At 44.7% G+C, this 26,557-nt stretch overlaps 1 protein-coding gene and 1 non-coding gene across 3 annotated transcripts in view; both read right to left on the minus strand.

Annotated features, from left to right (window-relative positions):
• Window positions 1-1,913: 1,913 nt before the first annotated feature.
• TRNAL-UAA lies at window positions 1,914-1,996 on the minus strand. Its single transcript has one exon. It is a non-coding gene; the product is annotated as a tRNA-Leu (tRNA).
• A 19,667-nt stretch (window positions 1,997-21,663) lies between these two features.
• STX11 (syntaxin 11) overlaps window positions 21,664-26,557 on the minus strand; it is a 70,103-nt gene continuing 65,209 nt past the window's right edge. For both annotated transcript variants that reach the window (XM_024219981.2, XM_024219989.1), the window contains one exon: window positions 21,664-23,215. In XM_024219981.2, the coding sequence (XP_024075749.1) occupies window positions 22,344-23,210 (867 nt within the window). In that variant the 5' untranslated portion in view covers window positions 23,211-23,215 and the 3' untranslated portion in view covers window positions 21,664-22,343. The remainder of the gene's footprint in view (window positions 23,216-26,557) is intronic.

The raw sequence follows: 26,557 nt of genomic DNA on the forward strand, positions 1-26,557 counted from the left end.
TCTGGCTATGTTCCTTGCCCTGCATTTCTTAAGGAACATCATTATATGTTCTTCTAGATTCCCCAACCTTGGGAAAAACATGCCCCCCACTGGCTCCTCTGAACTGGGTGGGGGACCACTTCTTGGGTAGGGTTACCATATTCAAACATTTAAAAAAGAGGACACTCCATGGGGCCCCGGTCCTGCCCCCAGCCCCGCCCCAACTCCACCCCTTCCCCGCCCCCGGCCCCACCCCCGGCCCTGCCCAACTCCGCCCCTTCCCCACCCCCATTCCAACCCTTTCCCCAAAGTCCCTGCCCCAACTCTGCCCCCTCCTCTGAGCACCCCACATTCCCCCTCCTCCCTCCCGCTCTGATCTTGGTTGGGGGTTGCTAAGTGCTTCCCTGCTCCCCACTCACCCTGCAGCCCCTGCACCCCCCCCTTCTGCAGCCTCTGTGCCCCCTGCTCCCCACTGGCCCTGCATCCCCTGCATCCCCCCCCGCCCCTGCAGCCTCTGCGCCCCCCACCTGCCCTTCCCCTGCGCCCCCCTGCCCCTGCAGCCTCTAGGCCCCTGCCTGCCCTGCTCCTCCTTGCCCTGCAGCCTCTGCACCCCACCGCCTGCCCTGCCCCTGCGCCCCCCTGCCCCTGCCTGCCCTGCTCCTCCTCGCCCTGCAGCCCCTGTGCCCCCGCTCCCCACTCTCCCTGCACCCCCCTGCCCCTGCAGCCTCTGCGCCCCCATCTGCCCTGCCCCTGTGCCCCCCTGCCCCTGCAGCCTCTATGCCCCTGCCTGCCCTGCTCCTCCTCGCCCTGCAGCCTCTGCACCCCCCCGCCTGCCCAGCTCCCCCGCTCCCCCGGCAGCCTCTGCCTGCCGGGGGCTTTGGATGCTCAGCGGCGACCGGGACAGCGTGGGTCCCTGCAGCCCCGGCACACGCCGCACTCCCTGCTCCGCGCCGCAGCCTTCTTCCTGCCGCGCAGGGTGATGGGGCCGCAGGAAGGGTCCCCCAGTGGCTGGGGAGTCCCCGCCCATGAGGGAAGCCCGAGCCGTTGGCTGGGCCCGGCCTCCCTGTGGTCCTCGGGCCAATGTACTAGTCCTCATGTGGCCCTCATGGTCATTTGAGTTTGAGACCCCTGATTTAGGGGATGTTCTTATTTAAGGGGGGAGGAATATGTTGTGAATTTGGTTGTCACGGATTTTGTTCCTATGGCAACTGAGTTAGATTATTAGGGGATAGCCAGCCAGTTCCAACTGGCTGGCCAGGTCAGTGAGTGTCTGTAAATAAATGTCAGAGGGGTAGCCGTGTTAGTCTGAATCTGTAAAAAGCAACAGAGGGTCCTGTGGCACCTTTAAGACCTGTTAGTCTTAAAGGTGCCACAGGACCCTCTGTTGCTGTAAATAAATGGTTGCTTTGTAAGCTTGTTGCTCTCTGGTCTCAAGTGATTTCTTCCTAAACCTGCTGCCCCCAAGGATATGACACTGGGTGTCAGCCTCTGCACGTCTCTCTGCCTGTCCATGTGTCTGTGTCAGTTTCTGCATGCGTCTCTGTGTGTGCATGTCTGTCAGTCTCTGCGTGTATGTGTGTGTTTCAGTCTCAGTGTCTGTGTACCTATCCCCATGTATCAGTCCCTGTATGTCTGCATCTGGCATATCTGCCCCTGTTTGCCCCTGTTTGTGTGCAGAGACCAGGTCTGAAGCCATGTTTACTCTGTGGTGACACTGGGGGTGCTGTGATCGCAGATTTTTCTTTAGACGGTTCTGCACAGTCCCTGTCCCAATGTGCAAGCACTAGCCACAGCTCAGTTACATGCCACTCCTCCTGGTGTTAGCTGGGTGACAGGCAGAGGCTGGGAGTCTCCCTTGGGCATGACTGGGGTTTCGGCGTCTGTTACATTCCCTCCTTGTTAATTTAACAGACCAGGGGAAAAAAAACAGCAGCTACCAGGAGTGGGGTTCGAACCCACGCGGACATGCGTCCATTGGATCTTAAGTCCAACGCCTTAACCACTCGGCCATCCTGGTGCAGGTGCAAGAATTGCACGCAGACACTACTACATAGCTCATGCCGCCGCCAAGCCCGGCCTGCCCCATCTATGGGAGGAGAACTGGGCCGTGACCCCCCAGCGGGGCCCCCGCATCTTGTCATCGTCAGCGCGGGAGGGCGCAGAACCCAGAGCAGCGAGCGGGACCCGCCGGGAGGCGGGCGGGCCGCGGCCGCGCGGGGAGAAGTGGGCGGGGGATTTAGTGTGAGCACAGCGGAGCTCGCTCCCTCCGCCTGGCAGCGCCAGGTCACGTCCTCACCCCCCGCGCGAGAGGGGAGCGCCTGGACCTGCCCCCCTCCCCCCGCAGCGCCCAGCTCCGCCCCGGGCCCCACGTCCAGGCCGAGCCTCGGTGCCCCCGCAGCGCCCCCCCACTCCACACCCCCTTGCATCCCCCCATCTACACCCCACTGCGCACCCCCACTCCACACTGTTCCCCCCATACTGCACCCTCCAGCGACACCCCCCACACTGTACCCCCCTGCTCCACCCCTCCCCTGCACACCCCACACTCCATCTCCAATCCACTCCCCACTGCACACCCCCACTCCACACTGTTTCCCCACATACTGCACCCTCCAGCTGCACACCCCACACTGTAACCTACCTCCTGCACTCCTTCACTAAATGAACCCAAACCCATTGCACCCCTATATGCAGGCCCGCTTACACACCACCCCCCACCCCCACATCACATCCCACATGCCTCAGTGCACCCACTACGCCCCTCACTGCCCCTCCCCGTACACCTGCACCCCATACACACCATTACATTCTCCATACACAAACACTTGCACTACTGTACCCCGCCTCCTCCAAATTCACAAACACACTCCCCTCCCTCACAAACAGCCAGACAGAGAACATGGAAACTTCTGCCTGGCTAAAGGGTAAATTTTTCTGAAAAGTTGCAACTTCTGGAGTTTAGAAGTGCTTCCACCCCCATCATTCCAGTGCCCTTTTTGGGTCATCAAATGAAATTAATAGTCAGCAGGTTTAAAACAAATAAAAGGAAGTATTTCTTCACACAACGCACAATCAACCTGTGGAACTCTTTGCCAGAGGATGTTGTGAAGGCCAAGACCATAACAGGGTTCAAAAAGGAACTAGATAAATTCATGGAGGATAGGTCCATCAATGGCTATTAGCCAGGATGGGCAAGGATGGTGTCCCTAGCCTCTGTTTGCCAGAAGCTGGGAATGGGCAATAGGGGATGGATCACTTGATGATCACCTGTTCTGTTCATTCCCTCTGGGGCACCTGGCACTGGCCACTGTCGGAAGACAGGATACTGAGTTAAATGGACCTTTGGTCTGACCCGTATGGCCATTCTTATGTTCTTGTGGTGCGGTGTCATGAAAGTGCCACTCTTAATAACCATAACAGGCTACTGACTTGCTCCATTTTGCCCAAAGCCAGCAAGAAGCAGGTATCATGGCTGAAATGCTGCCCCTCGTTTTCTGTTTAATTTATGTAATAAAAGCAGTTTTAGAGGTCTCCCCTTTCCCCTCAGTCCTGCATGTGAAACTCGCCCTTGGGCCTACATGAAACTGAAAACAAATCCTTCCTTGCTCTATTTCACACTTATGGAACAAATGACATTTTGTTTGTTCTTTGGCCATTTAATTAATGCTCTGAAAACGAGATTAAGTTGGCAAAACAGTCACATTCTAAGGCAGTGAAACCCTATGGTGCAAAGCATTTCCTGGCAAAACTGTGGTTTCCTTAAGGAAACGAAGAACTGTTTAGAAAAAGTCCCAATCAATTGTGATAATGAAGAGAGCATCAGCCTACCAAAAAGGAAAGAAAGAGTAGAAAACAGACACTAACTTTATTATTTACTGACATTTTACTTATTCCCATTTAATTGTATGCTGGAACATACCTGCCCTGGCTGATAGAAACAGGCTTCTCTAGTTAAACGGGTTTCTTTAGGGGGGGAAATGTTACTCCTGGAATTGTACAGTGTCGCCACACCTTTCCCTTCAAAGGCATGTTCAGTCCCACAGAAATCTCAGCACTATGTATGACACATGAAATCAGGCAAATAGTTACATATTTTCTGTATGTAATAACTAAAGGCAAAAGCAGGATTTGACCATTAAAAATGTTTCATGTCTTTCAGTTTCTCTTTTTCTGTAAATATATAGGTCACTTTATATTGAGGTTCCATTTATAAATAGCATTTATTAACTCTTTAACAAATCATTAATCAGTTGCTAGTATCGCACAGGTCAATACATTGCTTCTAACCATCTATAACTCCTTTAGCTGATGTTCTTAGAATTCTATAACATATGCTATTTATATTAATGGATCTTAAGGTCAGCAGTGCTGGATTTACAATGGCGCCAGTGGCACCATGGAACCGGGCCCATGCTCAGAAGGGGCCCCGCCCTGCTCTGTTTACACTGTGCCCCGAGACCCCACCAGCCTGCTCCCCCACCCCACGCCCACCACTTGCTCCTCTCCACCCTCTGGCCCCACCTACCAGCTCCTCTCCGCCCCCTAGACGAACCCCAGTGCACCTCAGGCTCCAGGCAGTCTGCTTCCCACCACCTGTGGGGCCCTACCTGTCTCCCCGGAGCTGAGCCGCCTGGGACTGGTGCAGAAGCCTGGCCAGTCTTGGCCAGTTGGGGGGTGAGGGGATAGTGTGGGGGGCTTGGCTGGGCCCCTCCAGGCATGTGGGTCCTGAGGGAGCTGATTGTGCCACTCCCAAGAGATGGAGCGATTACCCACCCCAGAACCAGCCCTGGCTGCACTGGTGGCTCAGCCCGGCCAGGCTGAGCCAGTAAATGCGGCCAGGCAGCAGGGCGTGGGGAAGTTGATCTCTGGGGGGTGTTCTGGGCTGTGAGGGGGCAGGGAAGATCTGTGTGTGTTGGGGCACTAGGGAGTGGGGGTTCTGTGTGGGGTGCTGGGCAGTTGTGGTGGGGCTGTGGGCTGGGGGGCCCTGTGCAGGGGTGGTGTGCAGGGCGCTGTGCATTTGTGTGAGCGGGGGGATGCTGGGCATAGTGGGTCCAGGGGGCTCTGGCCATAGGGAGTCAGGAGGGTGTTGCAGAGGTGTCGACTTTCTGATTTCCCTGGGGGTGCTTGACCCCTGCTCTTCCCCCTGGCCCTGCCCCCACTCTACCCTTTCCCCCAAGGCCCCACCCTGCCTCTTCCTGCCCCATTCCGCACCCTCCCCTGAGCGCCCACCATGCTCGCTTCACCTCTTCCTGCCCTGCCCCCCCCCCTTAGAAACAAACAAAAACACACACACACACACCCGTTTATATTATACATAAGAGAGAGAGAGAGAGAGACTCAGGTCTGGTCTACACTACAAAGTTAGGTTGACGTAACACCTTGCGTTAACCTAGTTGTGCATATGGCTATACTTAAATTTTTCTCCCACCAATGTATGTGCCCCATTATGCTGTCATAGTAACATCAGCTCCCTGAGCAGCACTGAGCCATGGTCAATGTACGGAGATCGACACAACGCAAGTGTAGACCCTATGTTACCTATGTCAACCCTAACAGCCCTCCAGCTGCTGTTCCACAATGCCCAGCTGACCACTCTGTTCACAATTGTGAATTCCACTGCCCAGGTGTCACACATACTTGGAGCGCCTCCCTCCATCCTTAAAACCCCCACAAATGTTTGAAATATCTTTTTCTGGTTGTCGAGCATGGTGAGCACACCTCTATCTGCTCTCTGTTGTTCTGAGCAACTGCCCAGCTGACCGTACCAGCTACACTCTCCAGGCATGCTCTGGCTTGGAGTAGACAGGAGATTTTAGATCTCCTGGGCCTGTGGGGAGGAGAAGCTGTGCAAGCACAGTTTCAAACCAGCTGTAGAAATGTTGACATCTCTGAGCAGATTGCTTGGGGAGTGCAGCAGATGGGGTATGACGGGGACTAGCAGCAGTGTCACATGAAAGCCAAGAAACTGCAGCAGGTACAGCAGAAGGCCAAGGAGGCCAACAATTGATCCAGTGCCAAGCCACAGACCTGCCACTTTTACAAAGAGCTGTATGGCATACTTGGAGAAGACTACCACCACCTTGCAGACCACCGTGAATACCTCCAAGGAGCTTGAGTCACAGGCCCCCGCCATGGACCGCCAGGAGGAGGAGTAGGAGTATGGGGGTTGGGTGACCAGGGAGTCCAGCTGTGAGCCAGGACCTGTTTTTGACTGCACCAGATTCAGCCAGTCCCTGCAGTCGAGCATGGATGATCCTAATAGAGGGGAAGGAACTTTGGGTAAATGTGTAAATACATTTCTCATCATGGTGATGGCGCCCCCATCCCGCCCCAACTTAGTTGTTATCTGCTTTTCATTCCCCTCTAGAGTTAGGCGGGAGGGGCATGCATAGCAGTTTGTTTCTGTAAATACAGATGTCGCTTGAATCCTCCTGAGAGATCTCAATGAAACTTCCCTGGAGGTACACTCTATAATCCTTTCCTGAAGGTTTCTGGGGATAGCAGCCTTATTTCTTCCTCCACAGTAGGACACTTTCCCATGCCAGTCAGTGATAACTCCAGCAGGCACCATTGCAGTAAACAAGCTAATGGCATACGGACCTCGTTGATTTTAGGATGCCAGCAGCAGCTGTGCTCTCTCTGCCATTGTTACCCTCAGGAGTTAGATATCAGCTAGAACCACTGCCTGTGGAAAACGGTGCCAGTATTCATGGCCAGTGTCCTATACTAATAGTTTCATGGAATTAAGCAATTCCGTCCTCAATTCCCTTACCCCTGGTGGGTCATACTCACCATGGCTTGAGATGAGAGTGGTACCAGCACAAGCACTCAAACTAGAAGTGTCAATAAGCACGTCTTGTTTAACACTTTAGGGGAGCAAGGGAAGGGGGAAGTTCTGAACGTTATGTTTTGCTTTCCATGGTTATACTAACAATGGGGCACCTGGCATTGGCCATTGTCGGAAGACAGGATGCTGGGCTAGATGGATCTTTGGTTTGACCCAGTATGATGGCTGTTCTTATGTTCTAATATTTTTATGTTCTTAACAATAGTACTTCTGTGAGTTTTATCTGTAGCTGTGGCCTTGAGAGGGTCCCCTTCCACACCATTGGAACAACTAACCCAGATAAGGAGGGGAAAAAAGAGGACATGATAGGACATGTTCTCTGAGATTCTGGATGCCAGTGCAGCATCAGACCTCGAAAGAGGGCATGGAGGGTGAATATTGCAGACTGTATGGAGAGGGAAAGAGAAGACTGGAGAAAGACACAGGAAAAGGAGAGAGGGATACACCAGGGCATACCTAATGGGTCTTCTCCATCAGCAAACTCAGATGCTGTAGTGTAGACTCCTATGGACCTCCAGGTTCAACAATCCCATTGCAGTCTGTGGAGAACTGAAGCATAGCAGTTCCCTACAGCACTACCCCACCCCCACCCAGTATTCCACATGGCCTCAGGGCCTTCACATCTGCTTCCACTACATGCTGGGAGAAAGCATGGACAACCCCCGCTTCATCTACACTGACTTGTGAGAACCATGGTTGATGTATGTGTAGCTACAATGGACATCAGTGTTCCTTCTTCTGCTTTATTTATTACAGTTCCTAAAAAATATTAAGTTAAAATGTATTTACCTTTAAATTCTTCAGGAAATTTTTGAGCTGTTTTCAGAAGTGAATAAAACTCTTTTGTTTTGAAAGTGAGTCATCTTTATTAGTTTACAGCACATGGTGTATAATGCCTGCTGGCAGTGAAAGTAATGGTCTTGTATACTCACAACCTATAGGATCAATGACAAACAGTGTAGTCATAAATAGGGTTACCATTCGTCCGGATTCCCCCGGACATTTCCGGCTTTTTAAGCTAAAAATAGCGTCCGGGGGGAATTTGTAAATGTCCGGACTTCCCCCTGATGCAGAGTGCACACGGTTAACAGTGCTGCCGCCGACGGTGTTACTTACATGGGGCTCCAACACTCAGCCAGAGAGAGCACGTCCTCCTCCTCCCTCCCTGCATGGCAGATTGGCTCCGGGAGTCTGGAGCTCCTCCCCCACTGTTGCCCAGCGTCTGACAAGCAGCTCAGGCAGTTCCTGAGCAAGCTCACGGAGACATTAGGTGAAGAAAGGCCAACAACAAGGGGGCCAGGGGGTCGGAGAAGGGGCAGAGAGGTTTTGGAGGAGGCAGTCAAGAGACGGGGGGGGGGTCGGGATTTTGGGGGGGGCTTTTTGGGGGGTGTGGAGAAGGTTTTGGGCAGTCAGGGTACAGGTAGGGGGTAGGGTCCTGGGGGGCATTTGGGGGGGGGCTTAGGAGGGGACAGTTAGGGGACAAGGAACAGGGAGGCTTAGGCAGGGGGTGGGGTTCTGGAGGGCAGTTAGGAGCAGGGGTCCCAGGAGGGGGCAGTCAAGGGACAAGGGGGGGGTTGGGAGTTCTGGGGGGGGCTGTCAGGTGGCAGGGGTCGGGAGAGGGATCGGAGCAGTCAGGGGACATGGAGCAGAGGGGTTTAGATGGGTTGGGAGTTCTGGTGGGGGGCTGTCAGGGGGTGGGGAGTGGTTGGATGGGGCGTGGGAGTCCCAGGGGTCTGTCTGGGGGTGGGGGTGTGGATAAGGGTTGGGGCAGTCAGGGTACAGGTAGGGGGTAGAGTCCTAGGGGGCCAGTTAGGATGGGGGGAGGGTCTCAGGAGGGGGCAGTCAGGGGACAAGAGGCAGGGAGGCTTAATGGCTCTTAATGGCTCTCCATGCGTCTCTGGACCCTCTCAGCTGTCGGGCTTGGACGGAAACATTGCCTGAGGGTAGTGAGAGAATGGGTTATCGGTGAGGTGGGGGTGGGCGTGAGCCCGGTCAATAGGGGCAACCCCTACCAAGATCTGAGCCTTTTCTCACACGCCCGTTAGAGCTCGACATTATGCTGTTTGGGACCCCTCTTTGAGGAAAGCCTCTGGATTGCAAGTCCAACCGCTACCTCCTCGTGGTGAGAGCCGGTAACTGGCTTGGATAGCCAGGCGGATTGCGGAGGACGAACCCACATCCCACATTCAGTGGGGTGTGGGACGGGGTTGGGCAGCCCCATATGGTGCCACATGGATGCCCCCCTGGTAAGGGTAGCCTCCCCCAGGTACGGGTTGACTCCCCCTGGTAAGGGTTAGATTCCCCCTGGTAAGGGTAGTCTCCCCCAGGCACGGGTTAGTTTCCCCCTGGAAAGGGTTAGTTTCCCCCTGAGAAGGGTAAATCTTTTAGCTATGGAAAAAAGTAATTTATATTTTTATACCGGATTGGCGCTGGACCGGGTTAATAACGCCCCCGCTGTTGGCTTTGATGCCCCGGCTGACAGTGTTAAATATATTAGGGGTGTGATCAGGGTCGCTGGACCAATGGATAAAATGGTGTGGACTATAATGAAGTCTCATGAGCATGAGAGTGAGAATCAAGTCCTCCCAGTGGAGCATGGAGAGGAGGTAGAGGAGAATGTTTGTGATGATCATGGTGAGGAGATTTTATCTATCTTACCGATGGTTTTTACAAGGGACACTTTTAATGATTTAACTATGGAAAGTTTCAATCCAGATTTTAAGTATTTAAGTACATTTGATGATCCATATGTTAGCGAATCGGGATATCTTAATGCTCATTTAGTTAATGGGTCTAGTTTATTAAATAGTTTTAGACCAAGTACTGATTTTAATAGGGATCGTAATAAGGATCTTAACAGTACTGGTAGTAATATAAATATATTAGAAAGTAGTTCGTGGAAGGATGGGGTTTTTTATTTAGAGTATCCCGTTGATAGTTTTAATTGTCCAATATGTCCCCAGATATTACCAACATTTGGTAAATGGGCCAAACACATTAATGTGGTTCATAAAAGTAAAGCCATACGAGTTGTATGTAGTAAATGTGGAAAATCTTCTCAATATCATAATATAGCTTGCCACTACCCCAAGTGCATACACAAGAAGGCGGATACCCCAATGAAGAGCCATACATGCTCGGTCTGTGGGCTTGGTTTTCATACTAGATCTGGATTGAGCCAACACTGTAGACATAGACACCCTGCTGTGAGGAATGAGCAAAGAAAAGAAGATATGGCTGCTAAAAGTAAGATCAAAGAGGGATCGACTAGATCTCGTATATGGACCAAAGATGAGGTTGCGCAGCTTATACAGTTGGAAAGGAAATATATTGGGAAAAGGAATATAAATAAATGTATTGAGAGCGAGATGAGGACCAAAACGAATAAACAAATATCAGATAAAAGACGAGAATTAGCAAAGAAGAAGTTAGTGGTAACAGGAGATAGGGAGGAAGTGACTAAGGTAGAGGACATTAGAGTAAATATATTAGAAATTCCGCCCCCAAGAGAGAGGATTTTCCCACTAAAAGGACACCCAGAAGTGGATTTAGTGGAGAAAATATGTAAACGGGGAAAACAAAGTAGGGAGGGAAGAGAAATAATAAATAGTTTAGGGGAAATTGAAGGATTATTAAAGGAGGATTTAACAAAAGCTCTCGGTTGGGCAATGTTGGAAAAATTATGTTATTCATTAGTAGAGGGAAAGGACCCTAGAAATGAAAGTCAAATAGAGTTGAGGAATAAAGGAAAAGGGAAGATGAGAAAGGAGGGGAGAAGGAAGCAATTTAATGCAATTAGGAGATATGCTACAAAGAAAGCTAAGTATAAATTCTATCAACAATTATTTGATAAGGATAGAAGAAGATTGACTCGCATTATAATGGGAGAGCCAGATAAGTCTAAGTGTGCTATCCCTATGAAAGAAATTGAGGAATACTATGTCAATATTTTGGGAACAATTGGACATGGTAATATGATAGGGTGGCCATCATCCACAGAGAATGCGGATAATGATATATTAATGAGTCCGATCTCTGTGGATGAGATTAGAATAGCTTTAAGAGAAATAAGAAAAGATAGTGCTCCTGGCCCAGATAAAGTAAAAGTGAGCAATTTGTGGGATATTTTTAATTTAGACTCCTTAATACTTACAAAAATTTTTAATATATGGTTTTTAAATAGACAGGTACCAGATGAATTTAAGAAAAATAGAACGATTTTAATACCAAAGACACAAGATGAGGAGGAAATGAAGAAGTTAACATCTTGGAGACCATTGACAATTGGGTCAGTTTGGATTAGAATCTATACCAAAATATTAGCAAAAAGACTGGTGGAAACAGTTAAGATATGTAGTAGACAAAAAGGGTTTATATCCGCCCCTGGGTGTGAGGAAAATATTGCTGTATTAGATAATTTGATTAAAGGGGCTAAACGAAATGGGAATGAAATTGCAATAGTGTTCGTAGATCTGGCTAAAGCATTTGATTCTGTGGGACACGGACATATAATAGCCGGGTTGAGAAGATTTGGTATAGATGAACATTTTATAGATATTATTAGGGACCTTTATGATAATTGCACAACTAGGGTATGGGTGGGTGATGAAGCTACTGAGTCTATTTTAATTAGGAGGGGGGTCAAGCAGGGTGACCCGTTGTCCCCAATTTTGTTTAATATTGCTATGGATCCCCTTTTAACTAGATTAGAAGTAGAAGGAAGTGGTTTTTATGTTAAGGGTAATGGTGTCACGTCATTGGCTTTTGCCGATGATGTGGCAATTTTAAGTAGCTCATATAAAGGAATGATTAAAAATTTGGGTATCTTAGAGGAGTTTTGTAAAAATACTAATCTCTCTGTTAATGTGAAGAAAACGAAAGGCTTTCATATTTTAACTAAACATAAAACCTATGTAGTTAATCCTAAGGATAATTGGCAGATAGGGTCAGAGGAGATTGAATATGTTCAACCAGGGGATTTTGAAAAATATTTAGGGGCTAGAATAGATCCCTGGATAGGTGTAGGGGGACCGGTATATAAAGAAAAATTGAAAGATTGGAGTGAGAATTTAATTAAGGCCCCATTAAAACCGGCCCAAAAAATATTAATTTTACAGACATATATCTTACCGAAGCTATTTTATAATCTTCTTTTAATAGAACCCCCTTTTAATCTTTTAGACGATCTTGATGTGTTAGTTAGAAAAATAGTTAAAGAGATTTTACATTTACCTCAGTGTACCACAGATGGGATATTTTATTCTAGAGGTAGGGATGGTGGTTTAGCTCTCACTAAGTTTAGTGTGCAAATCCCAAATATGTTAATTCATAAATGGAGGAGACATATTGTCTCGAGAGATGATTGGATGGACTTATCTTATCTATATGCAGGAGAAAATCTTGTGGATAAAATATTGTCATTTAGTGCAGTAACATCTCATCCCAAGAAATGGAGGGAAGAGGAATTTTTAAGATGGTCGGAACTGAGATGTCAGGGAATAGGGATAAAATATTTTAAAAATGATTTAATTAGTAATTCGATTTTTAGAAACTCTAGTAAAGTTAAATCGTCAGCGTATATCGCAGCATTGCAGCTTAGGGCAAATATTTATCCTACTAGGGAGACATTAGCAAGAGGAAGAGGAGGTGTGAATGCTCTTTGTAGATGGTGCGGTAAAGTGCGGGAGACTGTTCCCCATATCTCAGGACAATGTTATAAGACTAAGAATGCTAGGATAAAAAGGCATAATAGAGTAGTGTCTGCAGTTGTAGATAAGGTTGGTAAATTAGGGTGGAAGGCAATGATAGAGCCCCATTTGAGAAATAGTAAGGGTGAGTTAAGAAAGCCGGATATTATATTTATAAAAGGAGATACAGTAGTGGTGGTTGATGTTACAGTGCGATGGGAGGATAATGCCGGAAGTTTGGAACAAGCCCACAGTGAGAAGGTGGCTTATTATCTTGAGTTAGAGGAAGAAATTAAAAACTTAACGGGAGGTAAAAATGTTCACTTCTTTGGTTTTGTGCTTGGGGCGCGTGGCAAGTGGAGTGAAGGTAATAATGATTTGTTACAATTATTGGGAATGGACAGAAGTAAAAATTTTAAGGAGAGTATATGTAGACTTGTTTTATATTCCACTATTGGTATGATGGCTATATTCAGTGACAGGTAAAGATCCCGGAGTTTCCATTCCGTGTATCTTGCCAAAACTAAATTTTAGCTATTTTGGTTTCCATGCTCTAAATTTTCAAATTTTTAATATTGTTTTGAATATTAACTTATTTAGTGTTATTTAATATCTGTCCTTCAATAGAATGGTTTTAATTATATAATAAATACTTATTAATGGATGAAATTCCAATTTAAATTATTAGTTTATTTTTTTTTAACTACTGGATGTGGATGCGGACTGGCCGCGTATAATAACCAGGAAAGGGCAGGTAGTCACGCCTGTACATAAATAGGGGGTGGAGTCCTGGGAGGCAGTTAGGGGCAGGGGTCCCAGGAGGGGGCAGTCAGGGGACAAGGAGCGGGGGGAAGGTTGGGGGTTCTGAGGGGGGGAAGTGGGAGGGGCAGGGGCGGGGCTAGGGCAGAATGGGGCGGGGCTAGGGCAGGACAGGGGCGGGGCTCCTCCCGTCCTCTTTTTTGCTTGCTGGATTATGGTAACCCTAGTCATAAATGTATAGCAAGCCCCCACCATTAATAAGTGCACTGTCAGTGATATATGCACTGCAGCGCCACGTTGAGCCTAATACACCACAGCACTTTACTGTGGCTCACTGTTAAAGTGCTCTTTCAAAGCCTCCCTGAGCTGTGTAGCTCCTCGCTGAGTTCATCTGATAGCCCTTGTGTCTGGCTGTTCAAACTCAGCAGACAACCGCTCACTCGCCAACCCTGCAACAAGTTTTCCTCCGTTTCTTAACAAATATTATGCAGGACACAACAGGCAACTATACCCATTGCAATATTATTTCACACTGAGATCCGATCTGGTGAGGAAACACCACCACTGTCCCTTCAATCTACCAAAAGCTCTTTCAACTGTCATTCTGCACCTGCTGAGCCTGTAGTTGAATCTCTCATTCGTGATGTCGAGGCGACCAGTGTATGGCTTCATGAGACAGGGACTAAGGGATAGGCTGGGTCCCCCAGGATCACTATTGGCATTTCAGCATTGCCAATGGTAATCCGCTGGTCAGGAAAGAATGTCCCTGCTTGTAGCTTTCTGAACAGTCCTTTGTTCTTAAAGATGCACGTGTCATATACCTTCCATGAGCAGTGCACACTGATGTTGGCGAAGTGCTTGCACGACCATGTAGCCCATTCTGCCGATGTACTCTGGGGCCAAAATAGGGATGTGCGTGCCTCTATTGCGCCACCGTGGTTTGGGAACCCCATAGCTGCAAAGCTATCCACTGTGTCCTGCATGTTGCCGAGAGCTGAAGTCCTGTGTGGTGGGAGATAGTTAATGGCCACGGGCACTTGGATGAAAATGGCCTCCACCGTGGATCTTCCCACTCCAAAATGATGTCTCACTGACTGGTAGCAACATGGCGTGTAAGTTTCCACAGCATGATAGCCACTTGCTTCTCCACTGCCAGTGCAGCTCTCAGTTTGGTGTCCCTGTGTTGGAGGGCTGGGGAAAGCTTGGCACACTGATCCAGGAATGTGGCCTTGTGCATCTGAAAGTTCTGCAGCTGCTGCTCATCATCCCAAGCCTGCATTACATTGCAAACCCACCAGTCAGTGCTTGTTTCTTGAGCCCAGAAGCAGTGCTCCGCTATTTGCAGCTCCTCAGTGAATGCCACCAAGAACCTTGAATTGGTTCTCGCAATGACCCACAGCAAACTGACCACCAGGAAATCATCATGTTCCCCACAGTTCTTCTTGCAGCTCTGCAAATACCAGAGGCTCATGCGTCCTGTGCTTGCAATGCTTATGACAATAGCGCAGAGATGTGCAGACTGTATGGTGGACAGCTACAAGTCCCATGTGGGCTCATGGGAAATTGAAAATAGGCACAAAAATTATGGGATAGAGATGATATAATGAGATGAAGAACAATGCATTATGGGAAGTTGACCCCGTTTTCCCAGTTATCTCCGGGGCGACTCGTTTCTGCCCTAACAATCATTGCCACAACTTTCCAAAAGTCAGTGTGTTTATGGTGGCAGGTTGCAAACTGAAATACCTACCTATGGTGCACCACACTGTGCATCAACGCAAGCCCTCCTAGTGAGTACATGCAGCACTGATGCAAGGAATCAAGTATGAACGCGCACAAGTGATTTGCTAAATGTGGCAGCTATATACATCAGCACAACTTTGTAGTGTAGACATAGCCTCAGTTTGAGTCACCCAAATTTGGGCTCTTCCCCCATAAATATATCAGGATGGAACCGTCACTGACTTCAATAGGAATGTACAGTACTTTATAACAAAAAAGTGTTAATATGGCTAGATCCAATAATCACTGTCCATCTTCTTTTTTGGTTAAAAATAAGTGTTCTTGGTTGCCAGGCAACAGAACTAATCTTGATAATTGTCTTTCTTTTACAAATTGCAACATCATTAAGATAATGGTTATGAGAGAAGTGAGGAGCTGGATAAGTAATATAATTAAGATTTCCTTAGCATTATGGATATGTGGCCAGGTTAAAAGTGACATACAACTGTTTCCTAAGAAGGAGTGGTTCTTCCTTATAGTGCAATGAAATGCTGACACCTTTCAGAGACGTTTTGCTCCTAGATGAACAAATCACAGGCCTATGCAAAACTAGGATTGAAACAGCTGGGTGTGTACACATGTGAATATGTATGCACTGAATACAATGTCTCTCATTAAGTAACATTCAGTCACTATTTGAACAATGGGGTATTAATATTTTAATTTGTTAATTGATAAAAATAAATATTTCAGTCATTAGACCACCCCAATTCAACAGTATTCAAATTATTGTAATTCTTAATCTAAAATATCCAATTAATTATTTTCCACCTCTCCCCTTCATTACTATTTTAATTAAGATCACTCATTTTATCAGACTAAAATTACCTCTCCGTTCTCAAGAACTGAATTATAGTGAATGTTTATAGCTGTCTATTATTGAAGGGAAACTGTGTATTTTACAGTTTGTGCCACAGCAACACATATTGTATGTATAAATTCCAATCCTTAAAAGTAACCTCTTTAGCTAACAGAAAATGACTGATGATAATAAAAGTTGAGAGGCTACAAGATAAATATTTTTAAGAACATTTTCACTCTTCTGCAATTTCCTGACAAGATAAGATCTTTTAAGCATTTAAGATCAGCAGCATCTACAAGAACCTGAATGCTGAACAGCTTCCCTACAGATGTGTACCCAAGCACTGCACTTCACAGCTGCTTACAATTACATATCACCTTCTCTGTAATAACATTCAAGGGAGTGAGGATTGTGCCTGTGTGTGGTTTTAGAAGCACTGAAGTTTTCTGCAACTTCACACTGTTAAGTAGCCTCTTCTAACCTGCTCTGAAATTACAGAAACAGCAGACAGCAAGCTCCAGTTTAAGTTCCTTCTATTTGTAAATGAACCCAAATACTACTACATTTATTGTCATCTAAGTTATACAGTTCTAGAGATGCTTCAGTATTCTGTGGGGACTCCATGTCGGCACCTGCAAACTGGTGAATCTGAAATTTGCTGGCATGGCCCTTTTAAGATTGAGTGTTTTGTGTTGACCTTTGTCTTTTGTGTGTGGGCTCCAATTTCTTGCAGGTTCTCTCCTTGAACCAACGATTATTTGCATGGTGAGACTGTTTCCCACAATTAAAACAAATGTTTGAGTGTTCTCCATGTTGTGCTTTTTGCTTGACCCCAATCTGTGTTGCTCAGTTTTCTTGATACTGTTGCAACTTTCTGGCATCTTTAATAGAAGTCTCCATTGCTGCTGGCGGTAAAACAGTAGCACAATAGTGAGATTTGGGGCTTATAACTGGGGAACCTACTTGAATGGCTTTGCAGAGGCCTCCCAACTTTGTAAAGGTGGTACTGAATGCCCCCATCGACCACTGAAATATCCCTGCTCTTCCACAGCATAGGTCCAATATATTTAGGACCTACAATGAAACTGGTAAATGGAATGTGTAAAACTGTCTCTTCAGTACTCCCCCATCATTGTATATTTCCCAGTGTGTTTGCATAACCATCCTATTTGTGCACAGTGTGCACCTATAGTGCTAAAGTTAAATATCTGAATTTTGTCAGCACATTTCAAAAACAGGGTAGTAATTGAGAATAGGGCATAATGGCTTCTTGTTTATTACATTTCTGAAGAAAAAAGAAGTATTAGGTTCACATGAAAATCACATTGTGTTTTATCTGCTTTAGAGGTAATCATGTAAACTGTCTATAAAATGATAGTTCATTTCCTGTCATGGTCATATCCTTTTCATTTTTAGAGAGATATGAAGCATCAAGTCTTGCAATTGTGCCCATCTCATTTATCTTCCAATTGTTACTGGCTTTCTGACCAGGGCCGGCTCTAACTTTTTTGCTGCCCCAAGCAGCAAAAAAAAGCACTGCCCCCCCTGCCGAGTGCCACGCCGCCGGAACCTCCCCCGAGCGCCACGCCCCGCGCCGCCCCCCCACCGAGCGCCGCGCCGCCAAGCGCCGCTGGAACCTCCCCCCCGAGCGCCGCGCCGCCCACCCACCGTGCCGCCAGAGCGCCCCCCCCCGCGGAATGCCGTGCCGCACCACCCCCCGCCACCCCAAGATTGGCTGCCCCTTACCAGATGCCGCCCCAAGCATGTGCTTGGTTGCCTGGTGCCGGCCCTGTTTCTGACAGGGCTGGAAAGTTTATTCAAATTTCTAAAATGTAACTATATGTAAAATTAATGTAACAGTCTGGTGTGCTGGCCACAAATCCCATAAATTAAATATCACAAAGTAAATAGAGGGCTGCCAATAAATATATTCCATTCAGCCCAACCCCTCCTCAGTAGCTTTAGAGAAAAGAGGAAAGTAATTTGGGCCAATGACTATTTTTATTGCTTAAATGGGGGTTGGAGGAGAGGGGGCAGTGCCTAGAAGCTGTACAACATTTTTTTTCTAGAAGATTCTCTCAAAACAAGTGCCATAGAGATGCCCCCTAGACTGCTGCAGTTCTTGGGAGGGCCGGAACCCTCCATGTTGAAGTTACAATTTACAAGTTCTACCCCAATAACTCAAAGCAAATTTTAAACAGTGCAACAAACATTGAACCCCCAAAGGTGCTATGGAGTAACCACTAACATATAGCATTGAATATTCCTCATCTATTAGTGAGTGCGTGGTATGAGTAATACAATTTTTTCTTCAACGCCAAGTGTATAATTTTAGAGGAAGTGTGGCACAGTGTTAGGGCTCATCTGGTTTTCAGTTCCCCTCTGCTAGTATCAGGAGGATACTGCCACTGTCACCAATTTCCTCATGAAGCTCCTGCCATTCCCATCACTTCCTCTTTCACATTAACTGCCTCCTCCCCACCACCCAAAACCAAAACAAATCAAAACACCCTCTTTCTTTAATGCCATTGCTCCTGGCTCCAATCCTATGGCTTAGAAGGTAGTGCCGTGTCATAGGCAAAAGAAGGGTACATGCAATCAAACAGTTTGCATCTCCCTAAGCATGGCTCTAGATTTACTAGCAGCTCATTTTTCCCCATGATTGCTTCCATTGCCTAGCTTGTTTTATAAATGCACTGACACACTATCAAGCCCCTTTTATCTTCTTCCCCCACTCATCCTACAGGGACATGACATTGTGTTCCTTTCTCTGTAACTACAGTGAAATCCATCCTTTCCAAAACACTACATAATGATGACAAGGCAGGGTCACAAACGGGTAAAGTCAAAAAGCACAGCATTAAGCAATACCTAGTTAGAGGAAACAGAACTCTTAAATCCTGAAAGTAGTTCACTATTTAACATGTGGTTCTACAAGAAAAATGGAACTGAAGTTAACTTTGAGGAATTCCACACTGGTGTTTCTATAACTTCCAGCTCTCGTTCCCACCATCTGGAAGGTGAACGATGTTCTCTTCTCTGCCTCACCCCAACTCTCCAAGATTTGAAGGTCAAGGTCTCTGTATGGGTTTTGTACCCAAATTCTTTTTGGCTCAATCACCACCACGCTACATAGTGTTTTGCAGAAATTTGGACATCAGTTACACCTGTGCAACTCCATTGATTTCTGTAGTGCTTGTATGAGTGTTAATGGCCAAACCCGGCCCTCCAATTAGTAGTTAGTTAAGAGTTTTATTGATGACGCACAAGCTAGAATAGATGCTAGCTCACTCTCCCAGAGCTGTATTGACTCTGCAATGCACATTCAAACAGACTACAGTACGCAAAAGAGATTTAAATATTGTTTGTTGCTGGAGCAGTTGAGTTTAAAAAGCAACTTCACAAGCTTTAGCTTTCTTAAGAATATATTTGACAAGATAATTTTATAGTATATAATGTACCTCTCCATTATATACTATCCAAGGTGGAAAAACTCTCTAATGGGGGATTGCTAATCACAGCCTGTTTGGATGCATGCAAGCCTTAACTATTTTCACAACATTTTCATAACTGTATTTTTCTTGTTTCAAAATAGGTTTCTTCTTCTTGCTTATCTCAGTTCCTTTTCCTGTGTGCCAGTGAGGATGCAGCATTAGAATGGAAATGAGCAATGTGATGTTTTAAATGTGATCTTAAGGATCTCTCAGAACAGTTGGATTTAATTTGTTCCCCTTCTTGCAATGGAGGAATGTTTAAAATTTTCTGAAAAAACATGAAGTGTGAGTTACATTGGCAGGGAACAATAGCAGAACATTTTTTCCCATTAATGTTTCAGGCACATGTGAGAGTTGATGAAAGAAGGATAGACAGTTTGGTAATGTGACTTTTTCCAAGTTCCACAGAATATCAATGTGCAAGGAACTATTTGGATCTGCTAATTCAAGGTGTGACTCTCTGTATCTTTACCATTATGCTGAAATACTTTTATTGCATTTCTAGATACACACATGTACAAAAAAAAATACAATTTGCACACTTACATAACTTTATCATAAAAGGGGGTGGAAAAAGCTACAATATACACAGCAAATAAATCAGGCCACAGAAAACCTGAATCTAAATCCAGATTCTGATATCCTCATGCACATGTACCTTTCTTCAGGAACAGTCTCACTGACTTGATTGGGACTACTTATGGAGTAAGGTGCTACTCAACATGACAACGCCTCTTAAATATTAGTAATGGGTGCCAGCCAGTGCCTTTTATACCCCATTCTCTTCCCCCTTACAGTTCAGATTTGAATTGTTTGAATTTCCCCAAGCAAATTTAACACTGATGGCTTCAAGACTTCACTGTATACCATAAACACTCTCTTGTTTGAGGCTCATTCGTACTCTACATAAATTCTAGCTAATGAACACATGCAAATACAGACACGGGTGCTTCATATAATATTTAGTTCAAAGCAAAGTGACTTTCATCTTGAGAGAAAAAAAAAAATTCTTGTCCACAGTTCTTCACTTAACTCCCTCATCCTCCATGTGGCAAGCCTGCCCAGCAAGAAACATTTTCTTGCTAGGCAAAGAAAGCTTAGAAGTGAGTATCAATTTGTTTTTGCAAGGCCTTATTGTTTTATAAGTAATTTAAAAGAATTTATTACAATAGACATTTAGTGTGCAAAAGACAGAAAGAGGAACCTTTCATTGTGAAGGGTGCAGAAGGATAGCTGGGTGCATCTGGGCAGGAAATCACCAAAATACAAATGTGAAATGTTAAAATAATATATTATTAAAAGGACAAAAGAGGGGAAATAGTTAACCAAACAGAAGATCTTTGAAGTCACTAACTTCTGGAGAAAAAAAAAAAGTCTTGTAGGAGTTCAAAGTACCAATAAGTCACAATGTAGCAGAAAGCTGCTTAGAAATACTGTAGTTGGAATATTGTGCATACTTTTGGCATTGCCCTCTGTTCTCAGTAGGACTAACAAAGAGCACAAAGGTCTTTAAAAGGAAGGGCCAAATCCTTCAGCCCTCAATCAAGTGAAACCAATGGGAACTGTAATCAATTAAGGACTGCAAAATTTGGCCTTAAATTTCTCTTCCTCCCTTTTTGTCCAAACCTAATATGGTCAATCAGAGAAGGTTTTAGAGGGAGGAGGGAAAACTTTTCAAACCCAATAAAAGGAAGTGTCATTTTGACTCCAAAATGTTGGCTCATACAGGAGTATTGAATAAAGGAGTCTAGTCTCTTTTCAGTGTGCAGTTGTCGCAGAAGCACAAGACAGCCCCATCAGTCTTCATATACTAACCAGAGTAAACATTGTTATTAATACCTTCATGTTAACATATACAAACACAATATATCAATACATTTTCTTACAAAAATAAGCATCTATTTACAAGGTAAATCTGTCACTACAACTTCAAATTTGTGTGTGAATCTCTAAAATGTTGCAATTGCCCTCCAGACAAATGTCCATTTATGGGTGTTAAAAGTCACATTTGAGAGGAGATAGTTGCATTAATTTTATTTACAGGGCTAAAAATCTTTGAAAAGTTTGCCATGACCATTTTCAGTCCTCCAGCAGACTACATTACAAACTTAAAGAACAACAACATTAAACAGAGTATTTAAATGACTCAAGTAAGGAGTCAGTTGAAGAGAGGTCTTAATTTTTCAGTGTTTCCTGTGACCTGGTCAAAATTCTGGTGTGTTCACAATGATGAAAGGGATTGGGGGGGGGAAGGGGGGAGGAAGAGAGAGGAATGACCATTTCTTGGGGCTGAGTTTGATCTTATCTACACTGGAATAGATCAAAATTCACTTCATTCATTTCAATGGAGTTCCACTGGTGTAAAACCAGTGTGAGATCAGAATCAAGCTCCTTGTATAAAAAGGTTTAAGAAACTAATTCTATATTTTCTGTTAATAGTGTAACAGACTTACTGTTTCTTCAAATGAATGTGGCAATGAATTGTTCAAGGATTGCATCATATGGGCTCCAAGTTTCCTAAAGGCAGGCAAACTTACAAAGAACCGCAGAATTACATCACTACAGCAATAGAGCTGTACCCCATGCAGTCTCACTGTGGAAGATAGAAAATAGCCACCTTGTGGTACACCAACACTCATCCTTCATCGATTAAGCTATGAGCCTTTCATTCATTCTTTAAATTAGGTGGTGTCAGATTGGAGCATGTATCATTTTATGAGGCTCTCTTAAGCACTCTAGCCTTGATTATAGCCAAATTGGTTAGGCTTGAATTTTTTTTTTGTTAAAGATAATAAAAATGATTTGCCAGCAACATTTGGCTTTTATTAGCACATGAATGTGCTTAAGGCATCTCAGTCTAAGGGGTAATCACCCCAACCCCAAAAAACCAAAAGCAACCCTGTTCCAAAGAGTAGCCCATTTTAAAAGCACTATTTCAACTGTACATTCTTAGGGCACATTCAAGTTGGTCTGTAATGGCTTGAGTAGGAGAATCAGCTTTTGCAGCATGAAAAGCAACAGCAGAGGAGTGTTCGACAAGGGTGTTTCCTCCTGTATTCCAAAGCTTTCCTCACCTGACATTTAGCTTCTCCTACATAGTCCTCAACTTTTTCCACATTCAGTTGAATGATGTCAAAGGTGTCAGCCTGTTGCTCCACCAGTAGTGCCACCTGCAGAAAGAGCTCATGAACCTCCCTGATGCGACTCTCCAACTTCATCAACTCTTTGTGTCGCGTCTCTATCTCATTCAATGCTGCACGAGCCCCTCTGACATCAGACAGGAGATTTTCAGAGAAAACATCCCACTTGCCTTGCTCGATCATGTCTTCAATCTGGTTTCCGGAAACATCCTTGCCCATGATCTCCAGCTGTCTCTGGATCCGAATCTTGCAGTTCTCCCGCTGGTTCATCTCTGCCTCATTGTACTCAAACATGGCTTCCTGAAAGGCATGCATGAGGTCAACATAGTGATTCTTTGATACACGGGTTATGACAGACATCGTGCCATGTTTTGTTTCTGCATCTTCATTGAAGTCTTTCATTGTCTGGAGTTTCCTGTGGATGCCTTCTCCACGGGCCTTGATGTCTTTGGCGATGCTGTTAGTATCTCGTTTGATACTACTAAGACGGCGCATGGAGGTAAGAAAGCGATTACTTTGTTTACCTAGCCGTTTGACGTCCTCTTTCAGGTGCAGGTTGTCTGTTCGGATACTCTGGATATCTTTGTAAAGAGCTGCGAGGGCATAATCAGTCTCAAACAGGAGGGTTTCATGAGGTAAACTCTCATCATCTTCATTGTTCGGAAACTGTTGGTTATAAAGCCTAGCTAACTCATACAGTTCACATAACCGGTCTTTCATCCTGCCTGTAGGCAAAGAGGGTTGAGGAGAAGGGAAAAAACAAACAAAAACAGAAAAATTAAAGAATGTATTAAATAAAATATATATTTTTTAAGTTTCACATTTAAAGTATCTTTGCATAAAACACACCACAAAATACCACCCTCTCTTAACTTCCCTGCATCGCTTGACACAGGTCACTGGATTAGAGGTGCTAAGACACTGGCACTTGAGTTCCCTTGTGGTAGCAATAGGGCTCAGTAATATTTTTCCCCTCTTTTTTAATCATGCATTATTGAAAGCTGTACATCCAAAAACCTGTCAATAGTTAAAATAAAAAAACATTGCCATGATTCTTGTAAACAAATAATTAAGGTTTAATAAGAAGCTTGCAGTCATTACTGCTGTGTGTAGAACAGCACACATCTAATTGGAAAAAAAAAATCAAGATTTCTCTGCACCTAGATGCCTTCTAGACCCTGACCCTTTACTGAATCACTAACTCCAACGATCAGAAACCTTAGAATTCTGCCTTTGCAGTTTTTGCCTCAATAAAACCTGTCAACATGTTTGCAGAGTACAAACACATGCACAAAAAATGTAGCAGGGAAAGAACTTGTTACAAGGATTGATATGGAAAGGTTCAGGCTGGGATTTTAGGAAAGGAGCAGAGCACCTAAGGGGATCCACGTCAGTTAAAGCCCAATTCTGGTGTCATTCAGCGCACTGAATTTCTGTTAAATTCAGTGAGCGCTAAATGTGGAGCAGACACAGAACCAACTCTTCATAGAGCTAAATAAAAACTAAAACTAAAACATCAGATTATCCTAGTGGCACGTCTCTTCCATTATTGGAGCACTGTATGTTTATTTTCAAATTCTTGGTACTTGAGACATAAAACTATCAACAGCAAATACAAGAGATCAAATTTACTAAAGCCAGGTTTCTGTGGCACTGCAATTTAGAAGCTGGAATTCCATGACAGAGCCATTTAAATTAAAAGAGTGATTACTGAATTAAATACGTACAGGAATAATACAATAAGCATGCTACCTCTAGTGTTCTATGCTTTGACATTAAACTGAATATTACTCTGCCTTACATTTTCATGTTTCAAGGGCGTGTCCACACTAGCCTTTACAAAGGTGTTAACTACCATGAATTAGTTGACACTAAATTATTTCAAAGTTTGAAAAAAAAAAAAAAAAACAGCTTAGTGCAGACATGGCCAAGGGGTATAGGTGTGGACCCAGTGACAGTCAAAAATGCAAATTTATCATCTGTTGCATAGTTTTTAAAAGTTAAGGAACAAAAACAAAATCCTAATTGCAGCCCCCTCACACAGTAACTACCCTCTTTGACACACATACCTTAAAGTTTTGTAGAACAGGCTTAGCAGGACTCTTGCTAGGTATTTTAAAGAGCTTTTAAGCCACAATTCTGCAAATGCTCACGCATACACTTACTTTTATGGACGTGAATAATCCCACTTAAAGACGCTGGACACATGCAAGTGTTTGCAGGATGGGGCCTTAGGGCTTGTCCCCAAGGCAAAATTTACCAGTGAAACCAATAAGATTATAGTAGTATAGCCCCAGGGTAGACACTCTTACCTTGGCATAATAGTGGCTTTTTTGGTTTAGCTTTATTCCCTTCCAGGCAATAAGCTAAACCAAAAAACAAACCACCACCATATTCTTTACACCAGTACAAGGCTATGTCTACACTGGCAATTGAGCGACAAAATGTCTGTCTTTCAGAGGTGTTAACCGCCCGCCTCCACCCCCAAAAAGGCAAAAGTTTTGCTGCGACAAGCGCCAGTGTGAACAGCGCGTTGTTGGCAGGAGCGCTATCCTGTCAACAAAGCAAACGTCACTCATTGGGGGTGAAAGTTTTTTGTCAGCAGGAGAACTGACAAACAGCAGCTACACTGCACAACTTTTCTATACTACAGAAAGCTAATAGCATCAAGGTGTTTGTGGTGATTTCAAAATACACCCTACAGTAGCAGAAATGAGCTAAGGCACATAAACCTCTGTCATTTTTTGAGGCCAAAATGGTTTTTAATTTGTTAATTTAAATGCAGTGTTGCATGAGACATCTTCCCCCCTCCCTCCCCCACACACACCAAAAAGAAAAAGGGAAAGATGGTTTTGGTCCTGTTAAGACATAGAATTCAGTCTTCCACAAAAAGCTTGTGACAAATTAAGAATGGGGACCTAGCATGAGATTTTGTTGCTGGGATATTTTTTGTCTCTTTCTGCTTTAAAAGCAGGCCCAGAGCACCTTCTCATGAAACAGAATGATTTACTCCTAACAATTTCAAAGAAGATGTTTGTCTTCCTGTTCTCATGGTCAGGTTTTATAACCAGTTTTACATGACACCGTTAATGAAATGGAAGATGTGAAATAATATGAAATTGATTTGGGCACTGTTGTGAAAGTACTGGAGAGGCAGACTATGGATTCAGCCACACTAAAGGATCAAACTGCCCATGGAGTACTACAGTAGTCTAAATCCAAGATAAAAATAATTGAAAATGAATTCCTTACTCTTAACAGTATCTGAAGTTTTTTAAACTCCAAGAATATTTTTAGAGAATCTAAACTATGCTTCACCGTGTACACCATTTGTTTATTTTCTATATTTCATTCAGTTGAGAGGAAAAACTGAAACAGGACAGTTTAGACAGTTTTGCTTATAAATTAGTTTCCTTTTTCAGTTATCATGCACTAGCACAATGTTAAAGTGTTTGGGGATAGCCACCACAGGAGACTATTAAAAAAACAAACAAACAAAAAAAAAACCACAACCCACAGACAGCCACTGAAGTTAAAAATAAATACATAAAAAGTAAAACAAAAACATTTGTGTTAGAGAAATATAAATAGCTATACCCACTTCTCTCTTTAATGACAACTAACCCCTAAAAATGTGTCTCTCTTTAAAGTTCAAACTCATCCTCTCCATAGAGGATGAAAGGGAAACTGCTTAAGTTTGGTTCAAGATTTACATTTTGCAAGAACAGCTTACATAAAACCTAGGACCAAGGGAAGCATTTCCACCTTAAAGAAACAAAAAACAAACAAATAAATCCAATTACATTTTAATTAAAATAATCATCCCCCAGCAATATTGGGAATGCAACTATTGCAGCATGGAGGACCCAAAAATGAAAGTCTAAACAAACATTTTGATTTTCATTGTCAAAACTGAGAGAACTTAAATACATACATACACGCGCACCCCCCCCCAACAAGTAGTGACAAACACACACTTCTAGTGATTTTAGATATTAGTAACATAGGTAAAGAAGTCTGCTCATAGGTTGACAACGTTCCTTTAAGTCCATTCTACATACTATGGT

The sequence above is a fragment of the Terrapene carolina genome, unplaced genomic scaffold (genome assembly GCF_002925995.2).
Source record: "Terrapene carolina triunguis isolate 2854851 unplaced genomic scaffold, T_m_triunguis-2.0 Scaffold85, whole genome shotgun sequence".
Taxonomy (NCBI): Eukaryota; Metazoa; Chordata; order Testudines; family Emydidae; genus Terrapene; species Terrapene triunguis.